The sequence below is a fragment of the Aspergillus pseudoviridinutans genome, assembly GCF_018340605.1.
Source record: "Aspergillus pseudoviridinutans IFM 55266 DNA, scaffold_6, whole genome shotgun sequence".
NCBI lineage: Eukaryota > Fungi > Ascomycota > Eurotiomycetes > Eurotiales > Aspergillaceae > Aspergillus > Aspergillus pseudoviridinutans.
The window spans coordinates 736,875-755,024 of NW_025091286.1; the positions used below are offsets into that span (position 1 = coordinate 736,875).

Genomic DNA, 18,150 nt, shown 5'->3' on the forward strand with positions numbered 1-18,150 from the left:
ATGCAACCCGTCTGGGAAACATTCAATACTCAACCACATCCATCCAGTCTAGAGTCCCTTGTCAAGTCTCTTCAGAAACCTATTCACTCTACTTTCCACCCGAGCCGCACCGTCCTCGAGCTTCCGCGAGCGCTGTGCCGGGTTCTGCATGGCTTTCTGCGCATACTTCTGAGAATGGGACTTGGCCTCTGCCTCAGTGGGTCGGTACAGTTGTTGATGCATGGCGTAGCCAGAATTCGGTGCCGTGGGCTGCGGGGCTGGTTCGTAGGAGTAGTTGGAATAGCCGCCGATCGGGGGCGGGGGCGACGCAGGCTGGATCTGGGGTTGAGATTGAACTTGGGGCTGGACCTGGGGATCGGAGCCGTAGAGACTTTGCCCCTGCGCGTACAGATGGGCGTTTGGATCCACGGGGGGTGGGGCGAAGGACATTGCTCCTGGCTGGGTTCCGGGCACAGATGCACCACCCCCTGCGAGGAAGGCTGGGGGGTATGACGGGACTCCTGGCGGGCTCTGTATGGATGATTGGGAGGACAAGGACGCTGAGTGTGTGAGTCCAGCGCTAGGAGCAGGCGAGGTGTAGCTCCCGGGGGGAGAGTAGGGCAGTGATTGACTCAGCGGAGGTCCGTAGCCTCCTCCGCCTCCTGAGATCTGGGAAGTAATTGGCATTGGAGCGCCGTTATCTGCTACCGCCGCTGCTGCGAGTCCTGTGCCGCCCGCGGCGTCTACCGGTGGTGGTGTCTTCTCGCGGTGTCGGATGGGTTCTGGTGCGGCGGGGGCGGCCGGATTGTATGGCAAGGGCGCGAATTGGGTGGTGTCTGGCTGCTTTTCAGGCGCGGGTTGGGTCATCGGAGGTGCTGGTTGTGCACCGACCGGAGGAAGGGGAGGAAGAGCGGCTGGAGCGGTGACATGTTGGGACGCAGGAGTAGAGACCGCTTCTGATCGAGAGTTGCGAGTCTGCCCATTCTGATATGCAGGATCCGTGATTGCTACGTTCTCTAGCTGTTCAACAACAGAACTGACTGTAGAGCCTGCTGCAGCTGGATAGGGATGCCGGTCTGTCTCAATCTGGGACTGTGACAAATATCGTTCCACCAAGTTTAAGAATTCATTCGCGTCGTCCAAAGTCCAGAAGTAGACGTCTATCGTGTGAAGCCGGTGCAGGTCTGTGCTTCCGACTTGCGCGCCACTTAGAGGTAATTGCCATTCGTACGGATTGTTCACCGGTGGAGGTGGGAAGTCCTCCGAGGTCTGCTGATTGTACCCATCTACAGCCAGGGTACACAGGGTTGGAAATCTGGCGGAATGGCGCAGATAAACATGATCCAATGCTAGGGAGAGGTTAGCATTTGACTGGCGAACACAACGAGGAACTGACATCCGTTGAATGCATCCTGATCTGTAGTACCAGGGTTGTTGGCAACTTCGATCCTTAGCTTCTGCTGAGACGCATTTTTATAGAGATACAAATATGAGCCCTTATCGAACCGATGATATTGAGGCTTGGGAGTAGGAGCTGTGAAATAACAATGGATATCGGCGAAACTGCCAATTCCTCGAATTAGATATTTGTATATTCCCGCAGCTGAATATCAACTCCTGCGGGGTGGATGGTTGACTAGTACTTACACGGTCAGCACACGCTCTTCACCTGGTAAAGGAGGCATTATGTTCTTCTAGGTATAGTAGAACCGAGGGAGTAGGGAATAGGATAGAAGACAAGAAACAGGCAGAAGCATGAGGGACAAAAAAATAATGACTGAGCAACACTGACTATATAGCTCTCTACGCAAAGGAGGGGACGACTTACTTGACCTCTAAAATGCGTCGTTTTGACGCCGAGCAGCACATGGCGCTTCGACACAGAGAATGGAGGAAGATGATTAGCTAGAGCGTATTAGTATGTAGAGAGGTACACACATTAGTCTTTATGCCTCAGGCAGCAATGTGTCATCTGCACGAAGCGGAGTCGGCTACAAGGTTTCTCCGAAAATTTCATCTGAGCTTCCGCATCTTTTGGAGATTCTCCGCGCCATTGCAGTCATTAATAGTTTAGCGACCTTGTCATTAACTGAACTACGTTGTGTTTGATAATCAAACTACTCGAAGCCGCTTCAGGTAAATCCTTACCCCCGAGTTTGCCCAGTACGACGCATGTGTTGACACGCTCTTCAGCAGTAGAGTTGTCCAATCATTAGTACTTTGCGCTCTTTGTGACGATACACACGGCCCCTGCTGGGCCAGTTCTCTTAATTTCAAGACCTCAACATGTCTCTCGTCAATCTCGCTCACGTCTGCTCGCATTTGAACAATGCATCCAAGGCCCGTCTTGGTCTCACATCGATTCCCAACAGCAACTTACACCTGAAATTATGCCTCGCCCTTCAAAACTCCGGTTACCTTTCCTCCGTCGTCCGCGGAGGGCCGACACCTCCTCCGCCTCATATCCTACTTGGCCATCCTGCGGCGAACGATGAAGTTGAAGGCATCGAGCCATTGACACAGGCTAACATTGCCTCGAGACGACTGTGGCTAGGATTGAAGTACTGGCAGAGTGAACCGGTGCTGGGAAAATTGAGCATGGTCAGCAAGCCTACGAGAAGAATCACAATCGATGTTGCCGGGCTCCGACGTGTGATCCGCGGCGAGAAGAGTGATTATGTGGAAGGGTTACGGACACCCGGCGAAAGCTTGTACCTCTCGACCGATCAAGGCATCTTGGAGTCGAGGGAGTGTGTTGAAAAGAAGATTGGAGGATTGGTTCTCTGCAGGGTCCGCTAGAAGGACAAGAGAAGGCAGCACTCTCTCGTCTTCATGTGCATTTTCTGTACGTTGTGTGATTTGCATTGAATCCGGAGTTTGGTTGGTCGCGATGATTCCTCCCATGCTTGAATATACCGCGATTGTTGGGATGGATGCCTTGGTCCAGGGCTTTGTATAGTAACTTTCTTAGACTCTTCATGTACTACCTATTCCCACCCATGATACATCCCGAGCAATATTTTTTAAGTACTATATTGTGTTGCACGTGGGTTGTGTTGTTGTCCTCAGCCCTTTCCCGCCGCTCTAATCATTCATGAGCTTGGATCCTTGACTGAGTGTGAGCATCCATACTGATCGTATTTGCTTGATACAGACTGGGAAAGTAGGTATGTTAAAGGATGCTAATTATAAGTCCTTCAGATGGACAGAAGGCCAAAAAAGAGAGACGAAAAGTTTCCACCTTGCCTTATATTTTAACAAATATGCTAGCTTTTGCTATAAATTGACCTTTTCGGAAGAGCACCGTAACCATCTTTAACATGTTAAGGAAGCTCCTTTAAAATATATATATAAAGGTTCTCAATGCTGTCTACAGAGCGCTACTTACCAGTTCAACCGCACTAGCCGCTTGGTCACCTCTATATTGCACTGAGCATGGTCTGTTTGTAATATTAGGCCACAGAAGCTCTGTGCTTCCAGTCGAGCGATACAACGCCGTGGAAATGTGAAAGCTGCATGCTCAACCCGGTAAGCCAGCAAGAGCAAGGAAGACTGATATCGAGGTATGAGGCTCGTATTGGAATCAAAGATGATATAGACTGAGGTGCGAGGTAAGTGTACAATGTTGTTCGCACCCTGCAGCAATACTCTCTTGCTCCCCAGAGCTCGCAGATTCTTATTGACCAGTCTGCTAGGGTTACGCGCGTTGTCTTGGAATTGGACTGCACACGCATGAAATGTGCAACAGATTTTGCCTTTGCGTAATATCAAAACGTGGGTCACGTCATACCATTTACAGGTGGTAATGCATGGCGCTCAGATCATTCGTACAACAATTTCAAGTTATGAGAGTTGTGGACTACATTTTCGCTGCTGTTTGTCTGGTATTGCTGGGCCGCAGATGGTTGTCAGCACTCTCGCAATCTCCACTCCATATATTCCCGTCATTATAAACGAACCGATTCCGGGGCCTCTTCTCCATATACAATATTGGCAATTGCTCCAAGTGTAGATTCGATGGTAAAGGCATGCCAGAGTCGTCCTGTCCCATTATGTAAATGCTTAATATCTCACATTTGTTCTCGACGGGAATATCACATATTTGCACTCAGGCCGGCTAACGATATCAGGTTCTAGATGTAGATATACAATCAGTAACACGAATGAGAGCGGCTGATGCGTTGGCCTGGGCCTTGGGCGGTCAGACATGCAGCGAACTATATGCCCAATGTCTCCATGAATCAATCAATCATCGTAAGGCAAGGAATGAAGATCCATGTTTTATTCAAGCCCAATTTCAAATTCAGGCCGTCAAGTCAGATAGTATTATCTATCATAGGTACCGCTTATTGCGCTTGACCAAGGACGATTGCCTGAATGATTCCCGTTGGCATCCAAAACGAGTGAGGCCCAAGGTATCCATCGGGCCTCTTAGTAAAGAGCAACAGGTGGTAGTTCGATCAACATGCCAGAGAGTATAACAGAGGCATATATTATGCGGAAAAGCAAGGTTTACTGGGTAAAGGATGGGACTGAAGCGTGACCAAGAGGGAAAACTGGGATCGAGGTAGAGGGCACAAAGGGCAGCGTTACCTAATCGGGACAAACCACAGTTCCATCTCCATCCATCAGTCCTCCATCACCAAACCCACATTCTCCATCCATCAAGCCATCGACTTCATCCCAGTTGTTCAATAGGGCCAACTCAGCACAACCCTTTCGCGGGATCCAGTGCTTCAGCTGTTGTATTAGCTCCCCATAGGCTCAGGCCTCCCGCTCCCAAGAGGACAAATGCCCTGAGATTGCTGCCCAAATGTCCAAAACTCTATGCGTTACGGATCCTTTTACTCTTCTCCCCACTTCCTTTTCCTCAGCATCAACCTCGAATGAGTATTGATCATCGCCCGGAGGCGATGGGGCTTTGGTCTTGGGCAAGATATCTCCAAAAAGGTCTATCCATGGCCGTACTCTCCGGCTTATGGCACCGTATCCACCTGATCCATCTGTGAGACAATCTGTGCCAGATCCAATAATGATGCACTTTAGCTGCTTCTTCGGCTGGCGATAATGACTGCCAATTGCTGTCAGTGGCGCTCGCTATCCGATTGATCCTTGTAGAAAAGGCACAGTGCGGAGCACTCATCAACTAGCTCGAGCGGGCCATCTTCTGGACTTCGATCGTAGTACTTCTCCGCGCTTATCGAGTACAGGTAATCAGGTATAGTCTAGTGTCTATCTTCTGGACAGGGACGGTAATCATCGTCGAGTATTCCTTTCGTTTGTTGCCACAGTTGTGGGGTCCTTCCCTCTTGCCTGTCTTCAGTGACTTGCGACATCAAAGAGATCTCGGATCTTATTTGTCGTGCTGTCGATTAGCTCCTCGGCCTGCTTTTTTCTGTCTTCTTTGTCCTATTAAACCGCGACTGTTCTCCCTCTTCAGACACATTGATGGACGGTTTCGAGCATTKAGTGACGGCTCTTCAACGTTCTTCATAGCCAATCCTTCACCTCAGCTCCGTGACTCTTCCAAAGTTGGCCTCATGTCGCCGGTCCTCCCTCCTCTTTTGATGCCCATGTCGTCTTCGGGTCTCAGCTCCTTTTCTGGAGCAACGTCGAGCAACGGCTCTCGGTCGTTCTCCATCAGCGGCGATTCTGAATCCTGGCCTCATCATAGGTAATTTCCGATATACACTGCCAACCGCTCATCTGCCTATTTCCCTCTTTGCGAGTTATAAATCTGCAAAAGGTAACTCACACTCACTAGTGGTATGGTGCCTCCGAGGCCACACATTTATGGGACTTCGTCTGAGGCACCGATAATTTATCAGCAAAGGTAATCAAATCCTTCGAAACGATCGTCCACATACCATACTTCACTGATGTTCCGGTTGTGCTGAGACTTTTTGTTTTCTCGGCTCAGTGCCAAAAGATGCTTCCCGCCTAGTCGTGAATATGCTCCAATTGATACTCAGATTGGCATCTCAAGCTGTCCTCAGCAACCGTCGCCGGATTATGACTTTCGCATGGCGTACGGTGGGCCACCAGGAATTCCGCACAGCCAAGCGGGCATGCATTTCTCGCCAGTTGCATCGCTACCGCGCCCAGGTACGGTGTATCATGATTGGGACCATCCTGCGCGTCTCCCCGCGGAATCACTGAGGCATGATTACGAATTAGCCAAGCCTATGGAGACACCGGAATGCCTCTTCGAGAGAAATAGCCGGCGTAATGCCGAAAAGGTGAAGGCCACCACACGGTACCATTCTCAGAGACGTCCCTCGAACCGTGACGAGTTTGACGGACCCCATCAGTTGCTGAAGCCACCGTCCATGCGCGTCATTGAGGAGCAGGCCAGAGAGCTTCCTCATCTTCCTACTAATCTTGATGTTTCAGAGCAAGATCGAATCTTGAACGCAGTTAATGACCGCTTGTCCCAGTGTGCATTTGACTTTGTTGCCAAGTACCAGTTCCCCATCCCCTTGGAAGCAGACAAGAGAGAGGTGAGAATTCCCTCGGACCGCGAATGGACCGAATGGGTATATCTCCTGAAAAGGCTGGCCACCAAGCGCCGCATACCTGCCCGGGTTCTTTACAATGGCCAAATCAAACAACTAGTGACAGTATTGGAAAATTCCCTGGAAATGAGACATGCTGCCAAACATCAGTCCAGACCCATCAAGGATGATCGCAATGTGCTCCAGCTCATCTCAGCCGGCACTCAGGTTGCCAAAATGCTCAAAGATGCCAGTGCCATGGAATATCTGGACAAACTTTATGCTGATACCGAGAAACGTATCCATGAGCGGCGCAGCCGGCGCGTGAAATTCGCCAGCCCTTGAATTAGTCCTGGATTTTGCCTTGTTTTACGGATGTCACCACATTATGGCCTATTTTTTCTTCATCCTAAAGGAATATCCGTTGGAAGCCATGAGGTCCCTCCGTTCCTGTGGAATCATCCTTATTTAATACCAGGCGCCCTTGGAGATGCCCTTCAATTTCCGCGGATGGACTCTATTCGTACCTTATTTACCACGTGGATGGCCTAGAGGAATTTTCGCTTGATCCCGATGGACAAAAAGAAGCTCAGCGCTCCAGGTTTGGTTGTGTTCCAACTTTCCCATTCTCCTATCGATGGCGATTGACCGACAAGGGGGTCTAATGAATATACGATCTGTTTGTACCGTTCTACTGGGTGGCCCAATCTCTTTTCATCAGGAGTTTGAACTCTACCTGTCTAATGGCCGGGGAACTTTACTGAATTCATGTCTCCTCCTCTACCATGGCCCGTGTTTCCTGTACACTACGAGACCCGATAACCGGCAGCGGTCTGTTGCTGCCATGTGAGTCTATTGACTGGCGGGAACTTGTCGTTTTTGAGTAGTTGTTATTGTTTTTTTCCATGTACCCTCGTCGTTGAGGGATGACTGCCATTGTCTGAATCTATGTAGTGTTTTCTGGTTGACTTGGTCCGACCATATTATCTTCCCGATCATGGCCCAGCTCACCGTCTTCAGAAGCCAGTCACACACGCCATTTTCCGCCTCCATGTTCTGGAGGGGAATTCCAAAGGACCGAAAAGGTCGAACAAAAAAAAATGTAGATATCATGACACGCACCGAAATAACCAGTCTTTGTTCTGACCAGTGCCTTCTCGGTACAGCCATTGACTGTAAACGAGACGGGATTCCGCTATATCAGGCCAGCATATTTTGAAGTTTTCCAGGAGTACGTTATAGTTATGACACATCTGGTGGCTAGGGGAATTATTGAGATGTTGATGTTCAATATTACCAGATAGCATGGTTCTATTTCTGACTGGTGTTGAAGTTGTCAGATGTCGAACAGCTTAGAACAAGAAGAAATTGTAACGCCAGGTTTGCAAAGGACATGGATGTAAACGCTAAACATCACCAAATGCTACCCGGAAGAGGTGAAGTGGGGAAAGACGTGAGATATTTAGTCATCAAGCATAGGCAATTGTGCCGAACATCCTCACCCAGATGCTACTCAGCCGCCGCCACGAGTAGCGAAGGAGACCACGGGACGAATGCTGGCTTGCATTCTTCCAGATCACGTACGCGATCACTCCTGCCGTGGAAATGAGGGTAGTTGCAAGTCCCAATCCGAGGAGCCTGCCCTGCCATCGAGCAGATCGGATTACTTCGGAGTACCGTTGGTTGCTGAAACTCACTCGCGAATACTGTGTTTGCCAACCTAGGCTGGGCACGTAGCGGTCGAGTGCCTCTTCAATTGACTTGCGAAGTTTGTATAGAGGAGTCTTGACTCCCCACCGCATCTCGAGGTAGTTTTGCTTGGACAGGTCGTTGATGGCGTGCGTGTCCGCAGAGCGCTGGTCGGTGTATGCTTGGAATGCTTCAGCGCGCGCTTCTCTACGAGCTTCCGGGCTCGCATCTAAATCGTAACTGCCATGTTTATCCAGGAATTCGAACAATACACGAATGTCCTCAAGTCCGGCGTTGAGGCCTTGGCCGTAGAAGGGTAAGACGGCGTGGGCGGCGTCACCCACGATGACAATACTTGAGTTATAATGGTGAGGCTTGCATTTGAGGCTGATCAAAGGAAGGTGGGGGTTGGTCGCGAACTGCTCCTGCAGATCTTCCGGAGAGATGAGTTCTGGGCAAACTCCGGGGAAGTGGTCATTGAAAGACTCGACCAGGTTCTGCGGCGAGGTTCCTAGATGTTTATAGTGGGCAGCGGGCGCAAATAACGTGCACGTAAAAGATTTGTCTGCGGATGGAAGGGCGATGAACATGAATTCCCCTCCAGGCCAGATATGTAGGTGGTTGGGGGAGATGCGAAAGTCGCCATCCTTGGTTGGAGGAATGCGGAACTCGCACCACAATGTATCGATGTACTCCTGCTGATAGTCTACCCGGGCAAATTTCATCATGTGGTATCTTGCCGCAGAATGAGCTCCATCCGCGCCGATCATGAAGTCAAAGTCCACTTCGATCTCTGGCACGCGGCCCGCAGAATTTGGAAGAGGCGCCTCGCCGGGTACCCGACGTTCAAACCACGCTTTGCGCGCATTGAAATCGGCCCCGGTCAGTTTATGATTAAAGAAGAGCTTCACATTAGGCGTGCGTTCCAGCTCATCGAGTAGTGCGTTGTTCAAGGTACTTCTGTCGACAGCATTGATGGCCTATATGGCTGCGTTGGTAATGACTCACATGATCTGAGCATGGAAACTACTTACTCGTCCATGGACATCGTATGCTTGCGCAGCTTCCCATAGTCGCCCGTGGTCTCTGCCGTGGATCATCCGTCCGTGCATTGGAATCGTGCCTCGGAGGACGTTGTTGATGAGGTCCTCCCGGTTAGAGTGCCTCATGGCGGCAATTCCACGCTCAGACAATGCCAAATTAATGGACTTTGTGAAATTCAGTGGAACTGTCGAGGGATCACGAAGATCTATCACTTGATTAGCAGCTGCAGCATAAATTGGTGGATATCGAAGCCAGCTGCAACATCATCGGTTATGCATCAGACGCAAGGGTGCAAGGTGGGGCCATGAGTAGGAATGTGTCACAAAACATCAAATTTGTACATTGTATACACAATGCACAGGGTACACACAGTCACATCCAGATCTGGCTTGCCATTGTACGATCATTACCAATTACAATGAAAAGATAGAACCTACCTCCACGCAGTTCATAGATCTCGACCTCATCACCTCTCGCTGCGGCATAGAGAGCTGCCAGCGACCCAACCGGACCAGCTCCGACGACCACAAGTTTTTGTCGCTTCCGTACAGTATCCGCCATATGAACGAGACCACGGCTCTAGAGCTCTATAAAATAGATTTCTTTTTGTGAAGTATTGCTCCTTCTCTGCGAGCTCACGCGACGCCTTTTGTCCTTTCACCTGGGAGATGATGTCGGAAAGCTCGGTTGGGCTGTACCCAATCTGGAATTTAAACTCACTGTTTGGAGTATTAAGGTTTGGCGCTTGTGGATTCTCGGAGCCTTAAAGCACTAGTCCCCTTTAGGACATATTAGCGTCAGCGTTACACTAAGACAAATATGGCTTAGTGTTCTTTGATAACGGTAATTTTTCCTTTTGCCGCCTGCGACGCATTACTATCAAATTATCGCCTTCTGAGGATATTATACCCCAGTCCGTTTCCTCTTCCATTCTTCTACCTTCTTCAGTAAATACTTTTTTTCACTTATCCCTTGACTGATTCATTGCGCGCCAATATGGGTGTTGAAGTTGCGACCCGGAAATGTATGGGGTTGGAGTGCGAGAACAATGCCGGAAGTTTGCAGTGTCCAACCTGTTTGAAGATGGGCAATGATAGCTTCTTCTGCTCGCAAGATTGTTTCAAGCGGAGCTGGGTACGCTGCCTTGCGTGACCGATAAGGTCCACGTGTGTTGCTCCATTCTTATTTTCTGTTATGCGCTGACTCGTCCGATCAGAGTGAACACAAGGCGATCCACAAATCGAAGAGTAATATCCTGTCCAACCTGTTCCCTCCGAAGGTAGTTTCTGAACCTGATCCAGCCACGGGCCATTTCAACCCTTTCCCTTCGTTCCAATTCACCGGCTCCCTGAGACCCGTCTATCCTCTGTCTCCCATGCGAACGGTTCCCAAGTCTATCCCTCACCCCGACTACGCCAAAGATGGTATCCCTCGGTCAGAGCAGAAGTTTGTCGGTCGTCACAACATCACCATTCTGAATAAGGAACAGCAAGAAGGAATGAGGAAGGTCTGCCGTCTGGCCCGAGAGGTGCTGGACATTGCCGCTCGGGAGGTCAGACCAGGTGTTACGACCGACTACATCGATGAGGTTGTGCACAAGGCATGCTTGGAGCGTAATGTAAGTGGCTTCCTTGTCGTTCGGAAAGAGTAAGGGAAATCGTCTAATACGTCGGCAGTCCTATCCCTCGCCTCTCAACTACATGCATTTCCCTAAATCCGTATGTACATCCGTCAACGAGACAATCTGTCACGGCATCCCCGACCAGCGGCCCCTCGAGGACGGAGACATCATCAACATTGACGTTACGCTGTATCACAACGGCTTCCACGGCGACCTCAACGAGACGTACTACGTTGGCGATAAGGCTCGTGCGAACCCAGACGCGGTACGCGTTGTGGAAACTTCTCGAGAATGCCTGGACAAATCCATTGAATTGGTCAAGCCCGGCATGCTCTTCAGAGAACCAGGCAACGTCATTGAGAAGCTTGCAAAGAGCCGGAACTGCAGTGTGGTCAAGTCCTACTGTGGCCATGGCATCAACCAGCTGTTCCACTGTGCTCCCAACGTTCCGCACTACGCAAAGAACAAGGCTGTCGGAACGGCCAAGCCTGGCATGTGCTTCACCATTGAACCCATGATCAACATCGGTACTCACCGTGATCGGACGTGGCCTGACGACTGGACCAGCACTACGGCGGACGGTTCCTTGTCCGCCCAATTTGAGCACACGCTTCTCGTCACTGAGGATGGTGTGGAAGTTCTGACTGCTCGTCTGCCTGATTCGCCCGGTGGACCCATTCCGATGCCGGTCACCGAGGATGCGAAGACGGCCGAGAATTGATGTGCATTATATAGACCCATAGACCCTACATGACTAAAACATTAACGACTTGAGGTTATGTGACTCAGATCATTCCAACTCAATCCTGATAGATTATGTAAGCTGGTGATACGCTCTATTGAACCAAGTCGCTGTACGATACAGGTAGTCCTTCCATCTTATAGGTAGATGAGGAAGTGAGTCAATTCGTCGAAGGCGTGATTGCTGCAGCAGAACATGTCATTGGCATAGTAGTAGTTCGCCTGCATTGTCTTCCTCGACGCACGGACCGCTAGTGCTGAAGCAATTGCCATTATCGATATAAACGATTCTGTTTAACTAAATAACAATGGAATGCCTCTGCAACTTGTCTGAATGCTTATCTGTAATATGAAATTTTTCGATGAGACAGATAAGGCGCTGTTATTGTTGATAGTGGAAGAAAAACAAACCAGAGAACTGCCAGAAGTTTGAATAGTACCTAATCAGGAAGGTGGGTAGCCACCTGGAAGCGGACGGTCTGAGATTGCCGAAAGAACCAATCATGTTGAAAGAGATTGCTCCATTCCCGACGCTTAATTTGTCATCACGAGGCAGTGGAGCGTCTTATCATCACGTGACTTACTTCTCGTTTTTGACTCACTCATGATGGACTCGCCCTTTTTGATCTGAGGCGTGTCTCGTTTCAATCTGCTGTGGTACATGCCAGGCTTTAGGAGATGTCTCCAGAGAGAACTCCAACAGAGACTTCCCCTTTGCTGGGTCCGCAGAGTGGGAATGCTCCCACCAATGGTGCAGTTACCAACAATATCCTTCGGGATCCCGAGGCGGATCATTCGAAGGATGACCTGGCGCCGAGGCACAACATTCGATACATTCTAGCTGCTGTTTCCGTCGGTGTAGGTCTTATGAGCTATAACTGCAATATTATTGTTGCTGACGCTGCTGGAAACAGGTCTTCCTGTCTGCAGCCGATCAGACTATCATTGTGGCCAGTTATGGGCAGATTGGTTCCGACCTGAAAGCCCTTAATCTAACCAGTTGGGTGGCTACCTCCTATTTCATCACCTTGGCGAGCTTTCAGCCATTGTATGGCAAGTTGTCCGATATCTTTGGCAGACGAGAATGTCTCTTATTCTCGTATTTTGTGTTCGGTCTTGGTTGTCTGTTTTGCGGTCTGGCGCGAAACATTCATGAGTTGATCGCTGCTCGAGTAAGACGGCCCGTAGTATGACTGTGAGCTCTGCAATGATGCTGATGAGACATCAAGGTTTTCCAAGGGATTGGTGGGGGCGGCATGACCACCGTGGTCAGCATCCTGATAAGTGATATCGTTCCCCTTCGGGACCGAGGAGTCTGGCAAGGGATCATCAACATTATTTATGCAACTGGCTCGGGAACGGGTGCTCCCCTAGGTTCGAGTTGCTTCAATTTGACTTGAAGCTACTTTTGCTGACGTTTGACCAGGAGGAATACTGTCCGACTATATTGGCTGGCGGTGGCATGTTCATCATAAGACCCCTCTTCAAGATTGCGTGTTGTGCTAACAATGTTCTCAGGGCCTTTCTCGCTCAGGTCCCTCTATGTGTTCTTGCGTTCCTGGCTGTGACGATCATGCTAGATCTGCCTGTTCAAGAGGATAGCCATTGGAAAACCAAGCTGCGCCGCATCGACTTTCCGGGCGCGCTTGCTCTCGTTGGAGCAGTAGTCGGCCTCCTCCTAGGGCTTGACCGAGGCAGTAACGTCTCCTGGACGATGCCATTAACCATCGCGTCGCTTGGTATCTCTCTCGCCATGTTCGTCCTCTTTGTATTGATCGAGGTCTACTTCGCCGCTGAGCCGTTTGCCCCTGGTCATATCATCTTCGACCGAACCTTCTTTGCCAGCTACAGCTGCAACTTTTTTAGCTTTGGCGGCTGGCTTGCGGGACTCTTCTTCATTCCTCTGTACTTTCAAGCTGTCGATGGCGTGTCTGCTACGGTCTCTGGCATGCGGCTCCTGCCGAGTATTATAGCCGGCGTTTCGGGCTCTCTGTTCGCTGGCTATGTCATGAAATGGACGGGGAAGTACTACTGGTTGACCATCATTGCTTACGGGCTCCTGACAGTGGGTCTGACCACCATCTACCTTTTCACGGGTGGGATTACCCAGAGTCTTATCCCTATGATCCTGGGAATGATGCTTTGTGGCTTTGGGAACGGGATCGGTGTCACAACCACGTTAATCGCTTTGAGTGAGTGTTTCCTAAACTTATTTGCTACCCCGAAACTCTGTTAACTGATGTTCTAGTTTCAAACGCGACTCCCGAGGATCAGGCCGTTGTTACGGCCTGCTCGTACCTTTTCCGCTCCCTGGGTTCGGTTATTGGTGTGTCCTTATCCTCCACTGTGGTACAACAACTCCTGCGCAGTCAGCTCAGATCCGCTTTGCGTGATAGCAAAGACATTGATCGTATTGTCGAAGGAGTGAGACAGAGTCTGGACTACATCAAAACTCTCGATCCTACAGTTGGCAGGATCGTGCGAGGTTGCTACGGGTGGGCTACCAACAAGGGTTTTGCCTTTATGGTTGCCGTCGTCTTCTTCGCTCTCGTGAGCAGCTTCTTCATTCGAGAGAGCAAGCTGAGTCGGTAATTGAAACTCGATCGTTGTTCCTGGAGTGGATCAATCGACGGTATGGAACGGTGGAAAACATGACTATCCGATGGTACACACAATGGCAATGTGGGAATTGTGCATCTCGGGCATTCAGTAGATGTTGATAGATGTGATGACGATACGTAGATACCTCGAACCCTGTGACGAAATCAGGGCAAAAATGCATATCGTTTATTTCTGGTTCTGTACAGTCACTTTATCATGGTATTCAATGTAGTTCATCGGACTGATGTATGCGTCATTTCCATTGATTGCCTCCGCGGAGTGACAAGAATCGGTCCCATCTTTCTAGGCGGTCGAGGCAGTGGCCGATCAAAGCCGCCGCTACTATTTCCCTACAAACATAGCTATCAAGCTATATTTATGCGAGACCTTTCATTATCCGCCCCTTACTCAGTATCTCATGTGGTTTAATACTCTTATGTTCTGATTTTGATGAACTGTGATGATAATGATATCAACTTCCTAATCTCTGCAGCAGTTGCAAGCCTCCCTGCTCCGTCATGTCGGAGTCCCAATCACGCCCAGTTTCCCTGACACGGTATCGTCCTGCTCTTTACCTGCTGACAGGTGTTGCCGCAGCCTACGCTCTGGTATACATCCACAATTATATCCTTTTCCCCTCATCGCCCCAAACACCTCTACGTCGCCGAAGAGCTGTCCGCCGAAGACGAACCGGACCCGACGAACGCGATGTCAGCAATACACCGTCGTACCGCGCGATTGCTCATCTAGAGCAACTAGAACGTCAGAATGGGGTGTACGGCACCTTTCGCATTGAGACCGAGGACGGACGCCGCGTGGAGAGCGGTCTCCTCCCATCTCTCTTGGCTACGCGCGATCAGCTGATGGAGGAAGTCGGCGTCCCGCAGGCCCATGCCGAGCGGATGCGCGAGATGATGGAGGAGACGTTCCTGGAGTCATTCCTCGCTCTGGATTTCCCGTCGGCCCATACAATCGAGGAAGGCACTGCGGAGAGGAGCTATCTTATCGAGCAGCTGCAGCGGCGGGGGATTTCGCTTACGGGGATCCAGAGGGCGCTGGCACGGTTCAATGAGGATGACAACTACGGCGAGGAGCTGCGACGGCGGCGCCAGAATGGAGAGAGGGTTACGCTGTCTACGTCTACATTTCCCGAGGAGTCGGTCCCCTTGCAGAACTTGGATGGTGGGGAGACAGTGGTCGACGATCAGAGCGTCTTCTCCTGGCGGGAAGGGAATAATGAGTCGTCTCCGGCGCCGGAAGGCCAGAATCTCCTGAATCTGCTATATCACATTGCGGAGGATCAGTCTAGACGAGATGGCTACATCCACAGAGGGGTGACGTGCAATAGCTGCGGTGCCATGCCTATTCAAGGCATACGGTATCGGTGCGCAAATTGCATTGACTACGACCTGTGCGAGACGTGTGAGGCGATGCAGGTGCACATCAAAACTCATCTCTTCTACAAAGTCCGGATTCCTGCGCCTTTCCTAGGAAATCCCAGACAGTCGCAGCCGGTCTCGTATCCGGGGAAGCCAGCCATGCTGCCCCGTAGCCTGCCACGCGCGCTGGCGAAGCGTTTGATGAAGGAGACCAATTTCGAGAACACTGAATTGGACGCTCTCTGGGACCAGTTCCGGTGTTTAGCGAGCTATGAGTGGCCAGACGACCCGAATAAGTTGTGCATGGCTATCGACCGTAAAACGTTTGATCGATGTTTTGTGCCGCATACTTCCATCCGCCCTCCGCCGCCATGCCTCATCTACGACCGCATGTTCGCATTCTATGACACGAACAATGATGGATTGATCGGGTTTGAGGAATTCCTCAAAGGTTTGGCTAGCTTAAATAACAAGAGCAACGATGAAAGGTTGCGGCGAGTATTCCGTGGCTACGACATCGATGGAGACGGCTACGTGGAGCGCAAGGATTTCTTGCGGGTTTTCCGTGCATACTACGCTCTCAGCAGGGAGCTAACTCGCGATATGATTGCTGGTATGGAAGATGACTTCCTCGAGGGAGGAGCAAGAGATGTTGTGCTTGGAAGTCAGCCCGTCAGCTCGGCGTTCCCTGGCAGCATTCCTTCCGGGGAGCCATCAAGGACCGGGGAAGGGAAGCGCTTGAATTCCGAGGGAGATCTTGAAATCGAGGATAACCAGGGCGTATTACGTCAAGATGGCAACGACACCGGTGACCGACACGCTGTTGTAGGTGAGGCAGCTGTCCGGGCCAGATGGGGATCCAGAGGGCCTCTGTTTCCCGCACAATTGGCAGCGCCGGCAAACTCGACTGCCATAGATTCCGGCCGCCAAGATTCGAATGCTCCTCGTGCAAGAGATGCACACCAAGGGGACGACGAAGATGCAAGCTCCGATGAGGACGGGTCCAGCTCTTCGATGGCTAGTGACTGGCCCGGCGCAGAAAACATTCTCGAGCAGGATATTGTCAACGCTCTCGGAACTCCTGTCCCTCTTCAAGAGGTCACCGACCCTGAGGACAGAGAACGCGTTGCTGATGTTGTCTTCCGTAGAATGCGTGATGACCACCATAGAATCCTGACGAACGTCCGCAGGGACGGCATTGATGAGCGCTGGAGACGGAGGGCGTTCTACACGGATGTAGAAGATGGTGCCACTGCTCCCGAAGGCTATGTGAGCGATCCTGATGTTGACCATCTGTCCGAGGATGAGGATGCTCCCGGCCACCCTTCGGCTCTCGATTCCCACCCTCCATCCCCCCGCTCTCGATCGTCGTCCAAGGTGCGGTTCCAGGACGATCTCACCGACGACTATGACGTCAGGTCGAATCCCTCTACTTCGTCTCGCAGTATCCCTGTAGGCGAGCGGTGGGGTGGTTTTGAAATCCCCGAGGTCGAGAAAGACGTTGGGAAGGAGATCTTGTATCAGGTAACGCAGCAGGGGTTCAACGAACTTCTTGACATCTTATTCAAACCAAAGGAAGACCTGCTCATGGAAGCCTATCGGACCCGCACAGAGCGCAAAATCTGGGCCCGCGAGATCGAACTTGCGGAGATGATGGATCCTAAGAAACGGATGGCCCAGGAGGGTGGGACGGCAACCGACGAAGAACTGCAGGAACTCCTGAATCGGTCTGGTTATTCTTTGCAAAGTCCACAATTGGAACCTCTTCAACCTAGCCCCGATTTATCCATGCGTCCAACACTGGGAAGCCCTGAGAGTGTACAACCTGTGCACCTCGCCGATCCTGAAGGAGACGACGATTTGGTGGATTCTGCTCCCGTCGAGGAGAGGGTTGAAGAAACCGCGGCTGCGAATGAGCCCGCGCGCTCCTTGACGCCGGAGTTTCAAGCCGCGACAGAAGCCAGCTCACTTCGTGACATGCCGGACTACGATCCAACACTACCACAGTATCGGCCGAACGAAGAACCAGAACCTCCACGTGAAGTGCCCAGCCTACCGGCTCCGGACCTTGACAACTCACTCTTCGTCCCTATGACTTCTCTCTCGCAAACCGACCTGCAACAACAGCAGCAGGATCTTCCGGCAGAGCTCCGTCTTCAACCGGGTAGCACCGCCTTCCCTGCACCATCCTCGTCACCTGATGCCGAAGCCACGGCACCCAAGATGCCCCCTTCACCCATTCAACCTCTTCCCCCAGCTGCATCTTCATCGTCCTCCCTCCCGCGACGTCATGGTCCCACGCTTCCTCCGTCCACGCTGACACTTTCTCGCTGGGCGTACCTGAACCAGATAGAGCGGGAGGCAAAGGAACGCGGCGGTACTGGCGCCAGGCTCAACTTTGAGGAGTTTTCTCGCCGGATGGCGGCGGACCGGGGACGTAGGTTGGCGTTTGTGGCTAGCTGGATTGAAATGGCTAGTTTTTAGCCTTGTATCTCTTGTATAATATAAGGAAAACACGTGCTACTGCTACGAGTTGTCTGCATCCCTGCATCCTACGGGTAATGGTAGATAGATTAGGTGAACAAAAAGATCATACCCTTTT

General features: G+C 51.0%; 7 protein-coding genes across 7 annotated transcripts; 5 read left to right on the forward strand and 2 right to left on the reverse strand.

The window, feature by feature from the left end:
- Positions 1–48: 48 nt before the first annotated feature.
- On the reverse strand, positions 49–1,664 carry Asppvi_008702 (uncharacterized protein; the record flags this gene model as incomplete). The annotated part of the gene is made up of 3 exons (XM_043304568.1): positions 49–1,328; positions 1,376–1,542; positions 1,627–1,664. The coding sequence occupies 3 exons, from the start codon at positions 1,662–1,664 to the stop codon at positions 49–51; spliced, it is 1,485 nt and encodes a 494-aa protein (XP_043160503.1).
- Positions 1,665–2,265: 601 nt separating this feature from the next.
- Asppvi_008703 (mitochondrial 37S ribosomal protein uS8m) lies at positions 2,266–2,778 on the forward strand (the record flags this gene model as incomplete). Its single annotated transcript, XM_043304569.1, has 1 exon — positions 2,266–2,778. One exon carries the CDS (start codon positions 2,266–2,268, stop codon positions 2,776–2,778), a length of 513 nt encoding a protein of 170 aa, XP_043160504.1.
- Positions 2,779–5,519: 2,741 nt separating this feature from the next.
- Asppvi_008704 (uncharacterized protein) lies at positions 5,520–6,818 on the forward strand (the record flags this gene model as incomplete). The annotated part of the gene is made up of 3 exons (XM_043304570.1): positions 5,520–5,653; positions 5,744–5,812; positions 5,900–6,818. 3 exons carry the CDS (start codon positions 5,520–5,522, stop codon positions 6,816–6,818), a joined length of 1,122 nt encoding a protein of 373 aa, XP_043160505.1.
- A 1,124-nt stretch (positions 6,819–7,942) lies between these two features.
- On the reverse strand, positions 7,943–9,767 carry bna4 (kynurenine 3-monooxygenase; the record flags this gene model as incomplete). The annotated part of the gene is made up of 3 exons (XM_043304571.1): positions 7,943–9,142; positions 9,197–9,411; positions 9,644–9,767. 3 exons carry the CDS (start codon positions 9,765–9,767, stop codon positions 7,943–7,945), a joined length of 1,539 nt encoding a protein of 512 aa, XP_043160506.1.
- A 435-nt stretch (positions 9,768–10,202) lies between these two features.
- Positions 10,203–11,548, forward strand: Asppvi_008706 (methionine aminopeptidase MAP1; the record flags this gene model as incomplete). The annotated part of the gene is made up of 3 exons (XM_043304572.1): positions 10,203–10,340; positions 10,423–10,824; positions 10,883–11,548. 3 exons carry the CDS (start codon positions 10,203–10,205, stop codon positions 11,546–11,548), a joined length of 1,206 nt encoding a protein of 401 aa, XP_043160507.1.
- Positions 11,549–12,246: 698 nt separating this feature from the next.
- Asppvi_008707 (putative MFS multidrug transporter) lies at positions 12,247–14,160 on the forward strand (the record flags this gene model as incomplete). Its single annotated transcript, XM_043304573.1, has 6 exons — positions 12,247–12,426; positions 12,483–12,740; positions 12,798–12,942; positions 12,995–13,028; positions 13,087–13,760; positions 13,817–14,160. 6 exons carry the CDS (start codon positions 12,247–12,249, stop codon positions 14,158–14,160), a joined length of 1,635 nt encoding a protein of 544 aa, XP_043160508.1.
- A 527-nt stretch (positions 14,161–14,687) lies between these two features.
- Positions 14,688–18,032, forward strand: Asppvi_008708 (EF hand domain protein; the record flags this gene model as incomplete). The annotated part of the gene is made up of 1 exon (XM_043304574.1): positions 14,688–18,032. One exon carries the CDS (start codon positions 14,688–14,690, stop codon positions 18,030–18,032), a length of 3,345 nt encoding a protein of 1,114 aa, XP_043160509.1.
- Between the last annotated feature and the right edge of the window lie 118 nt (positions 18,033–18,150).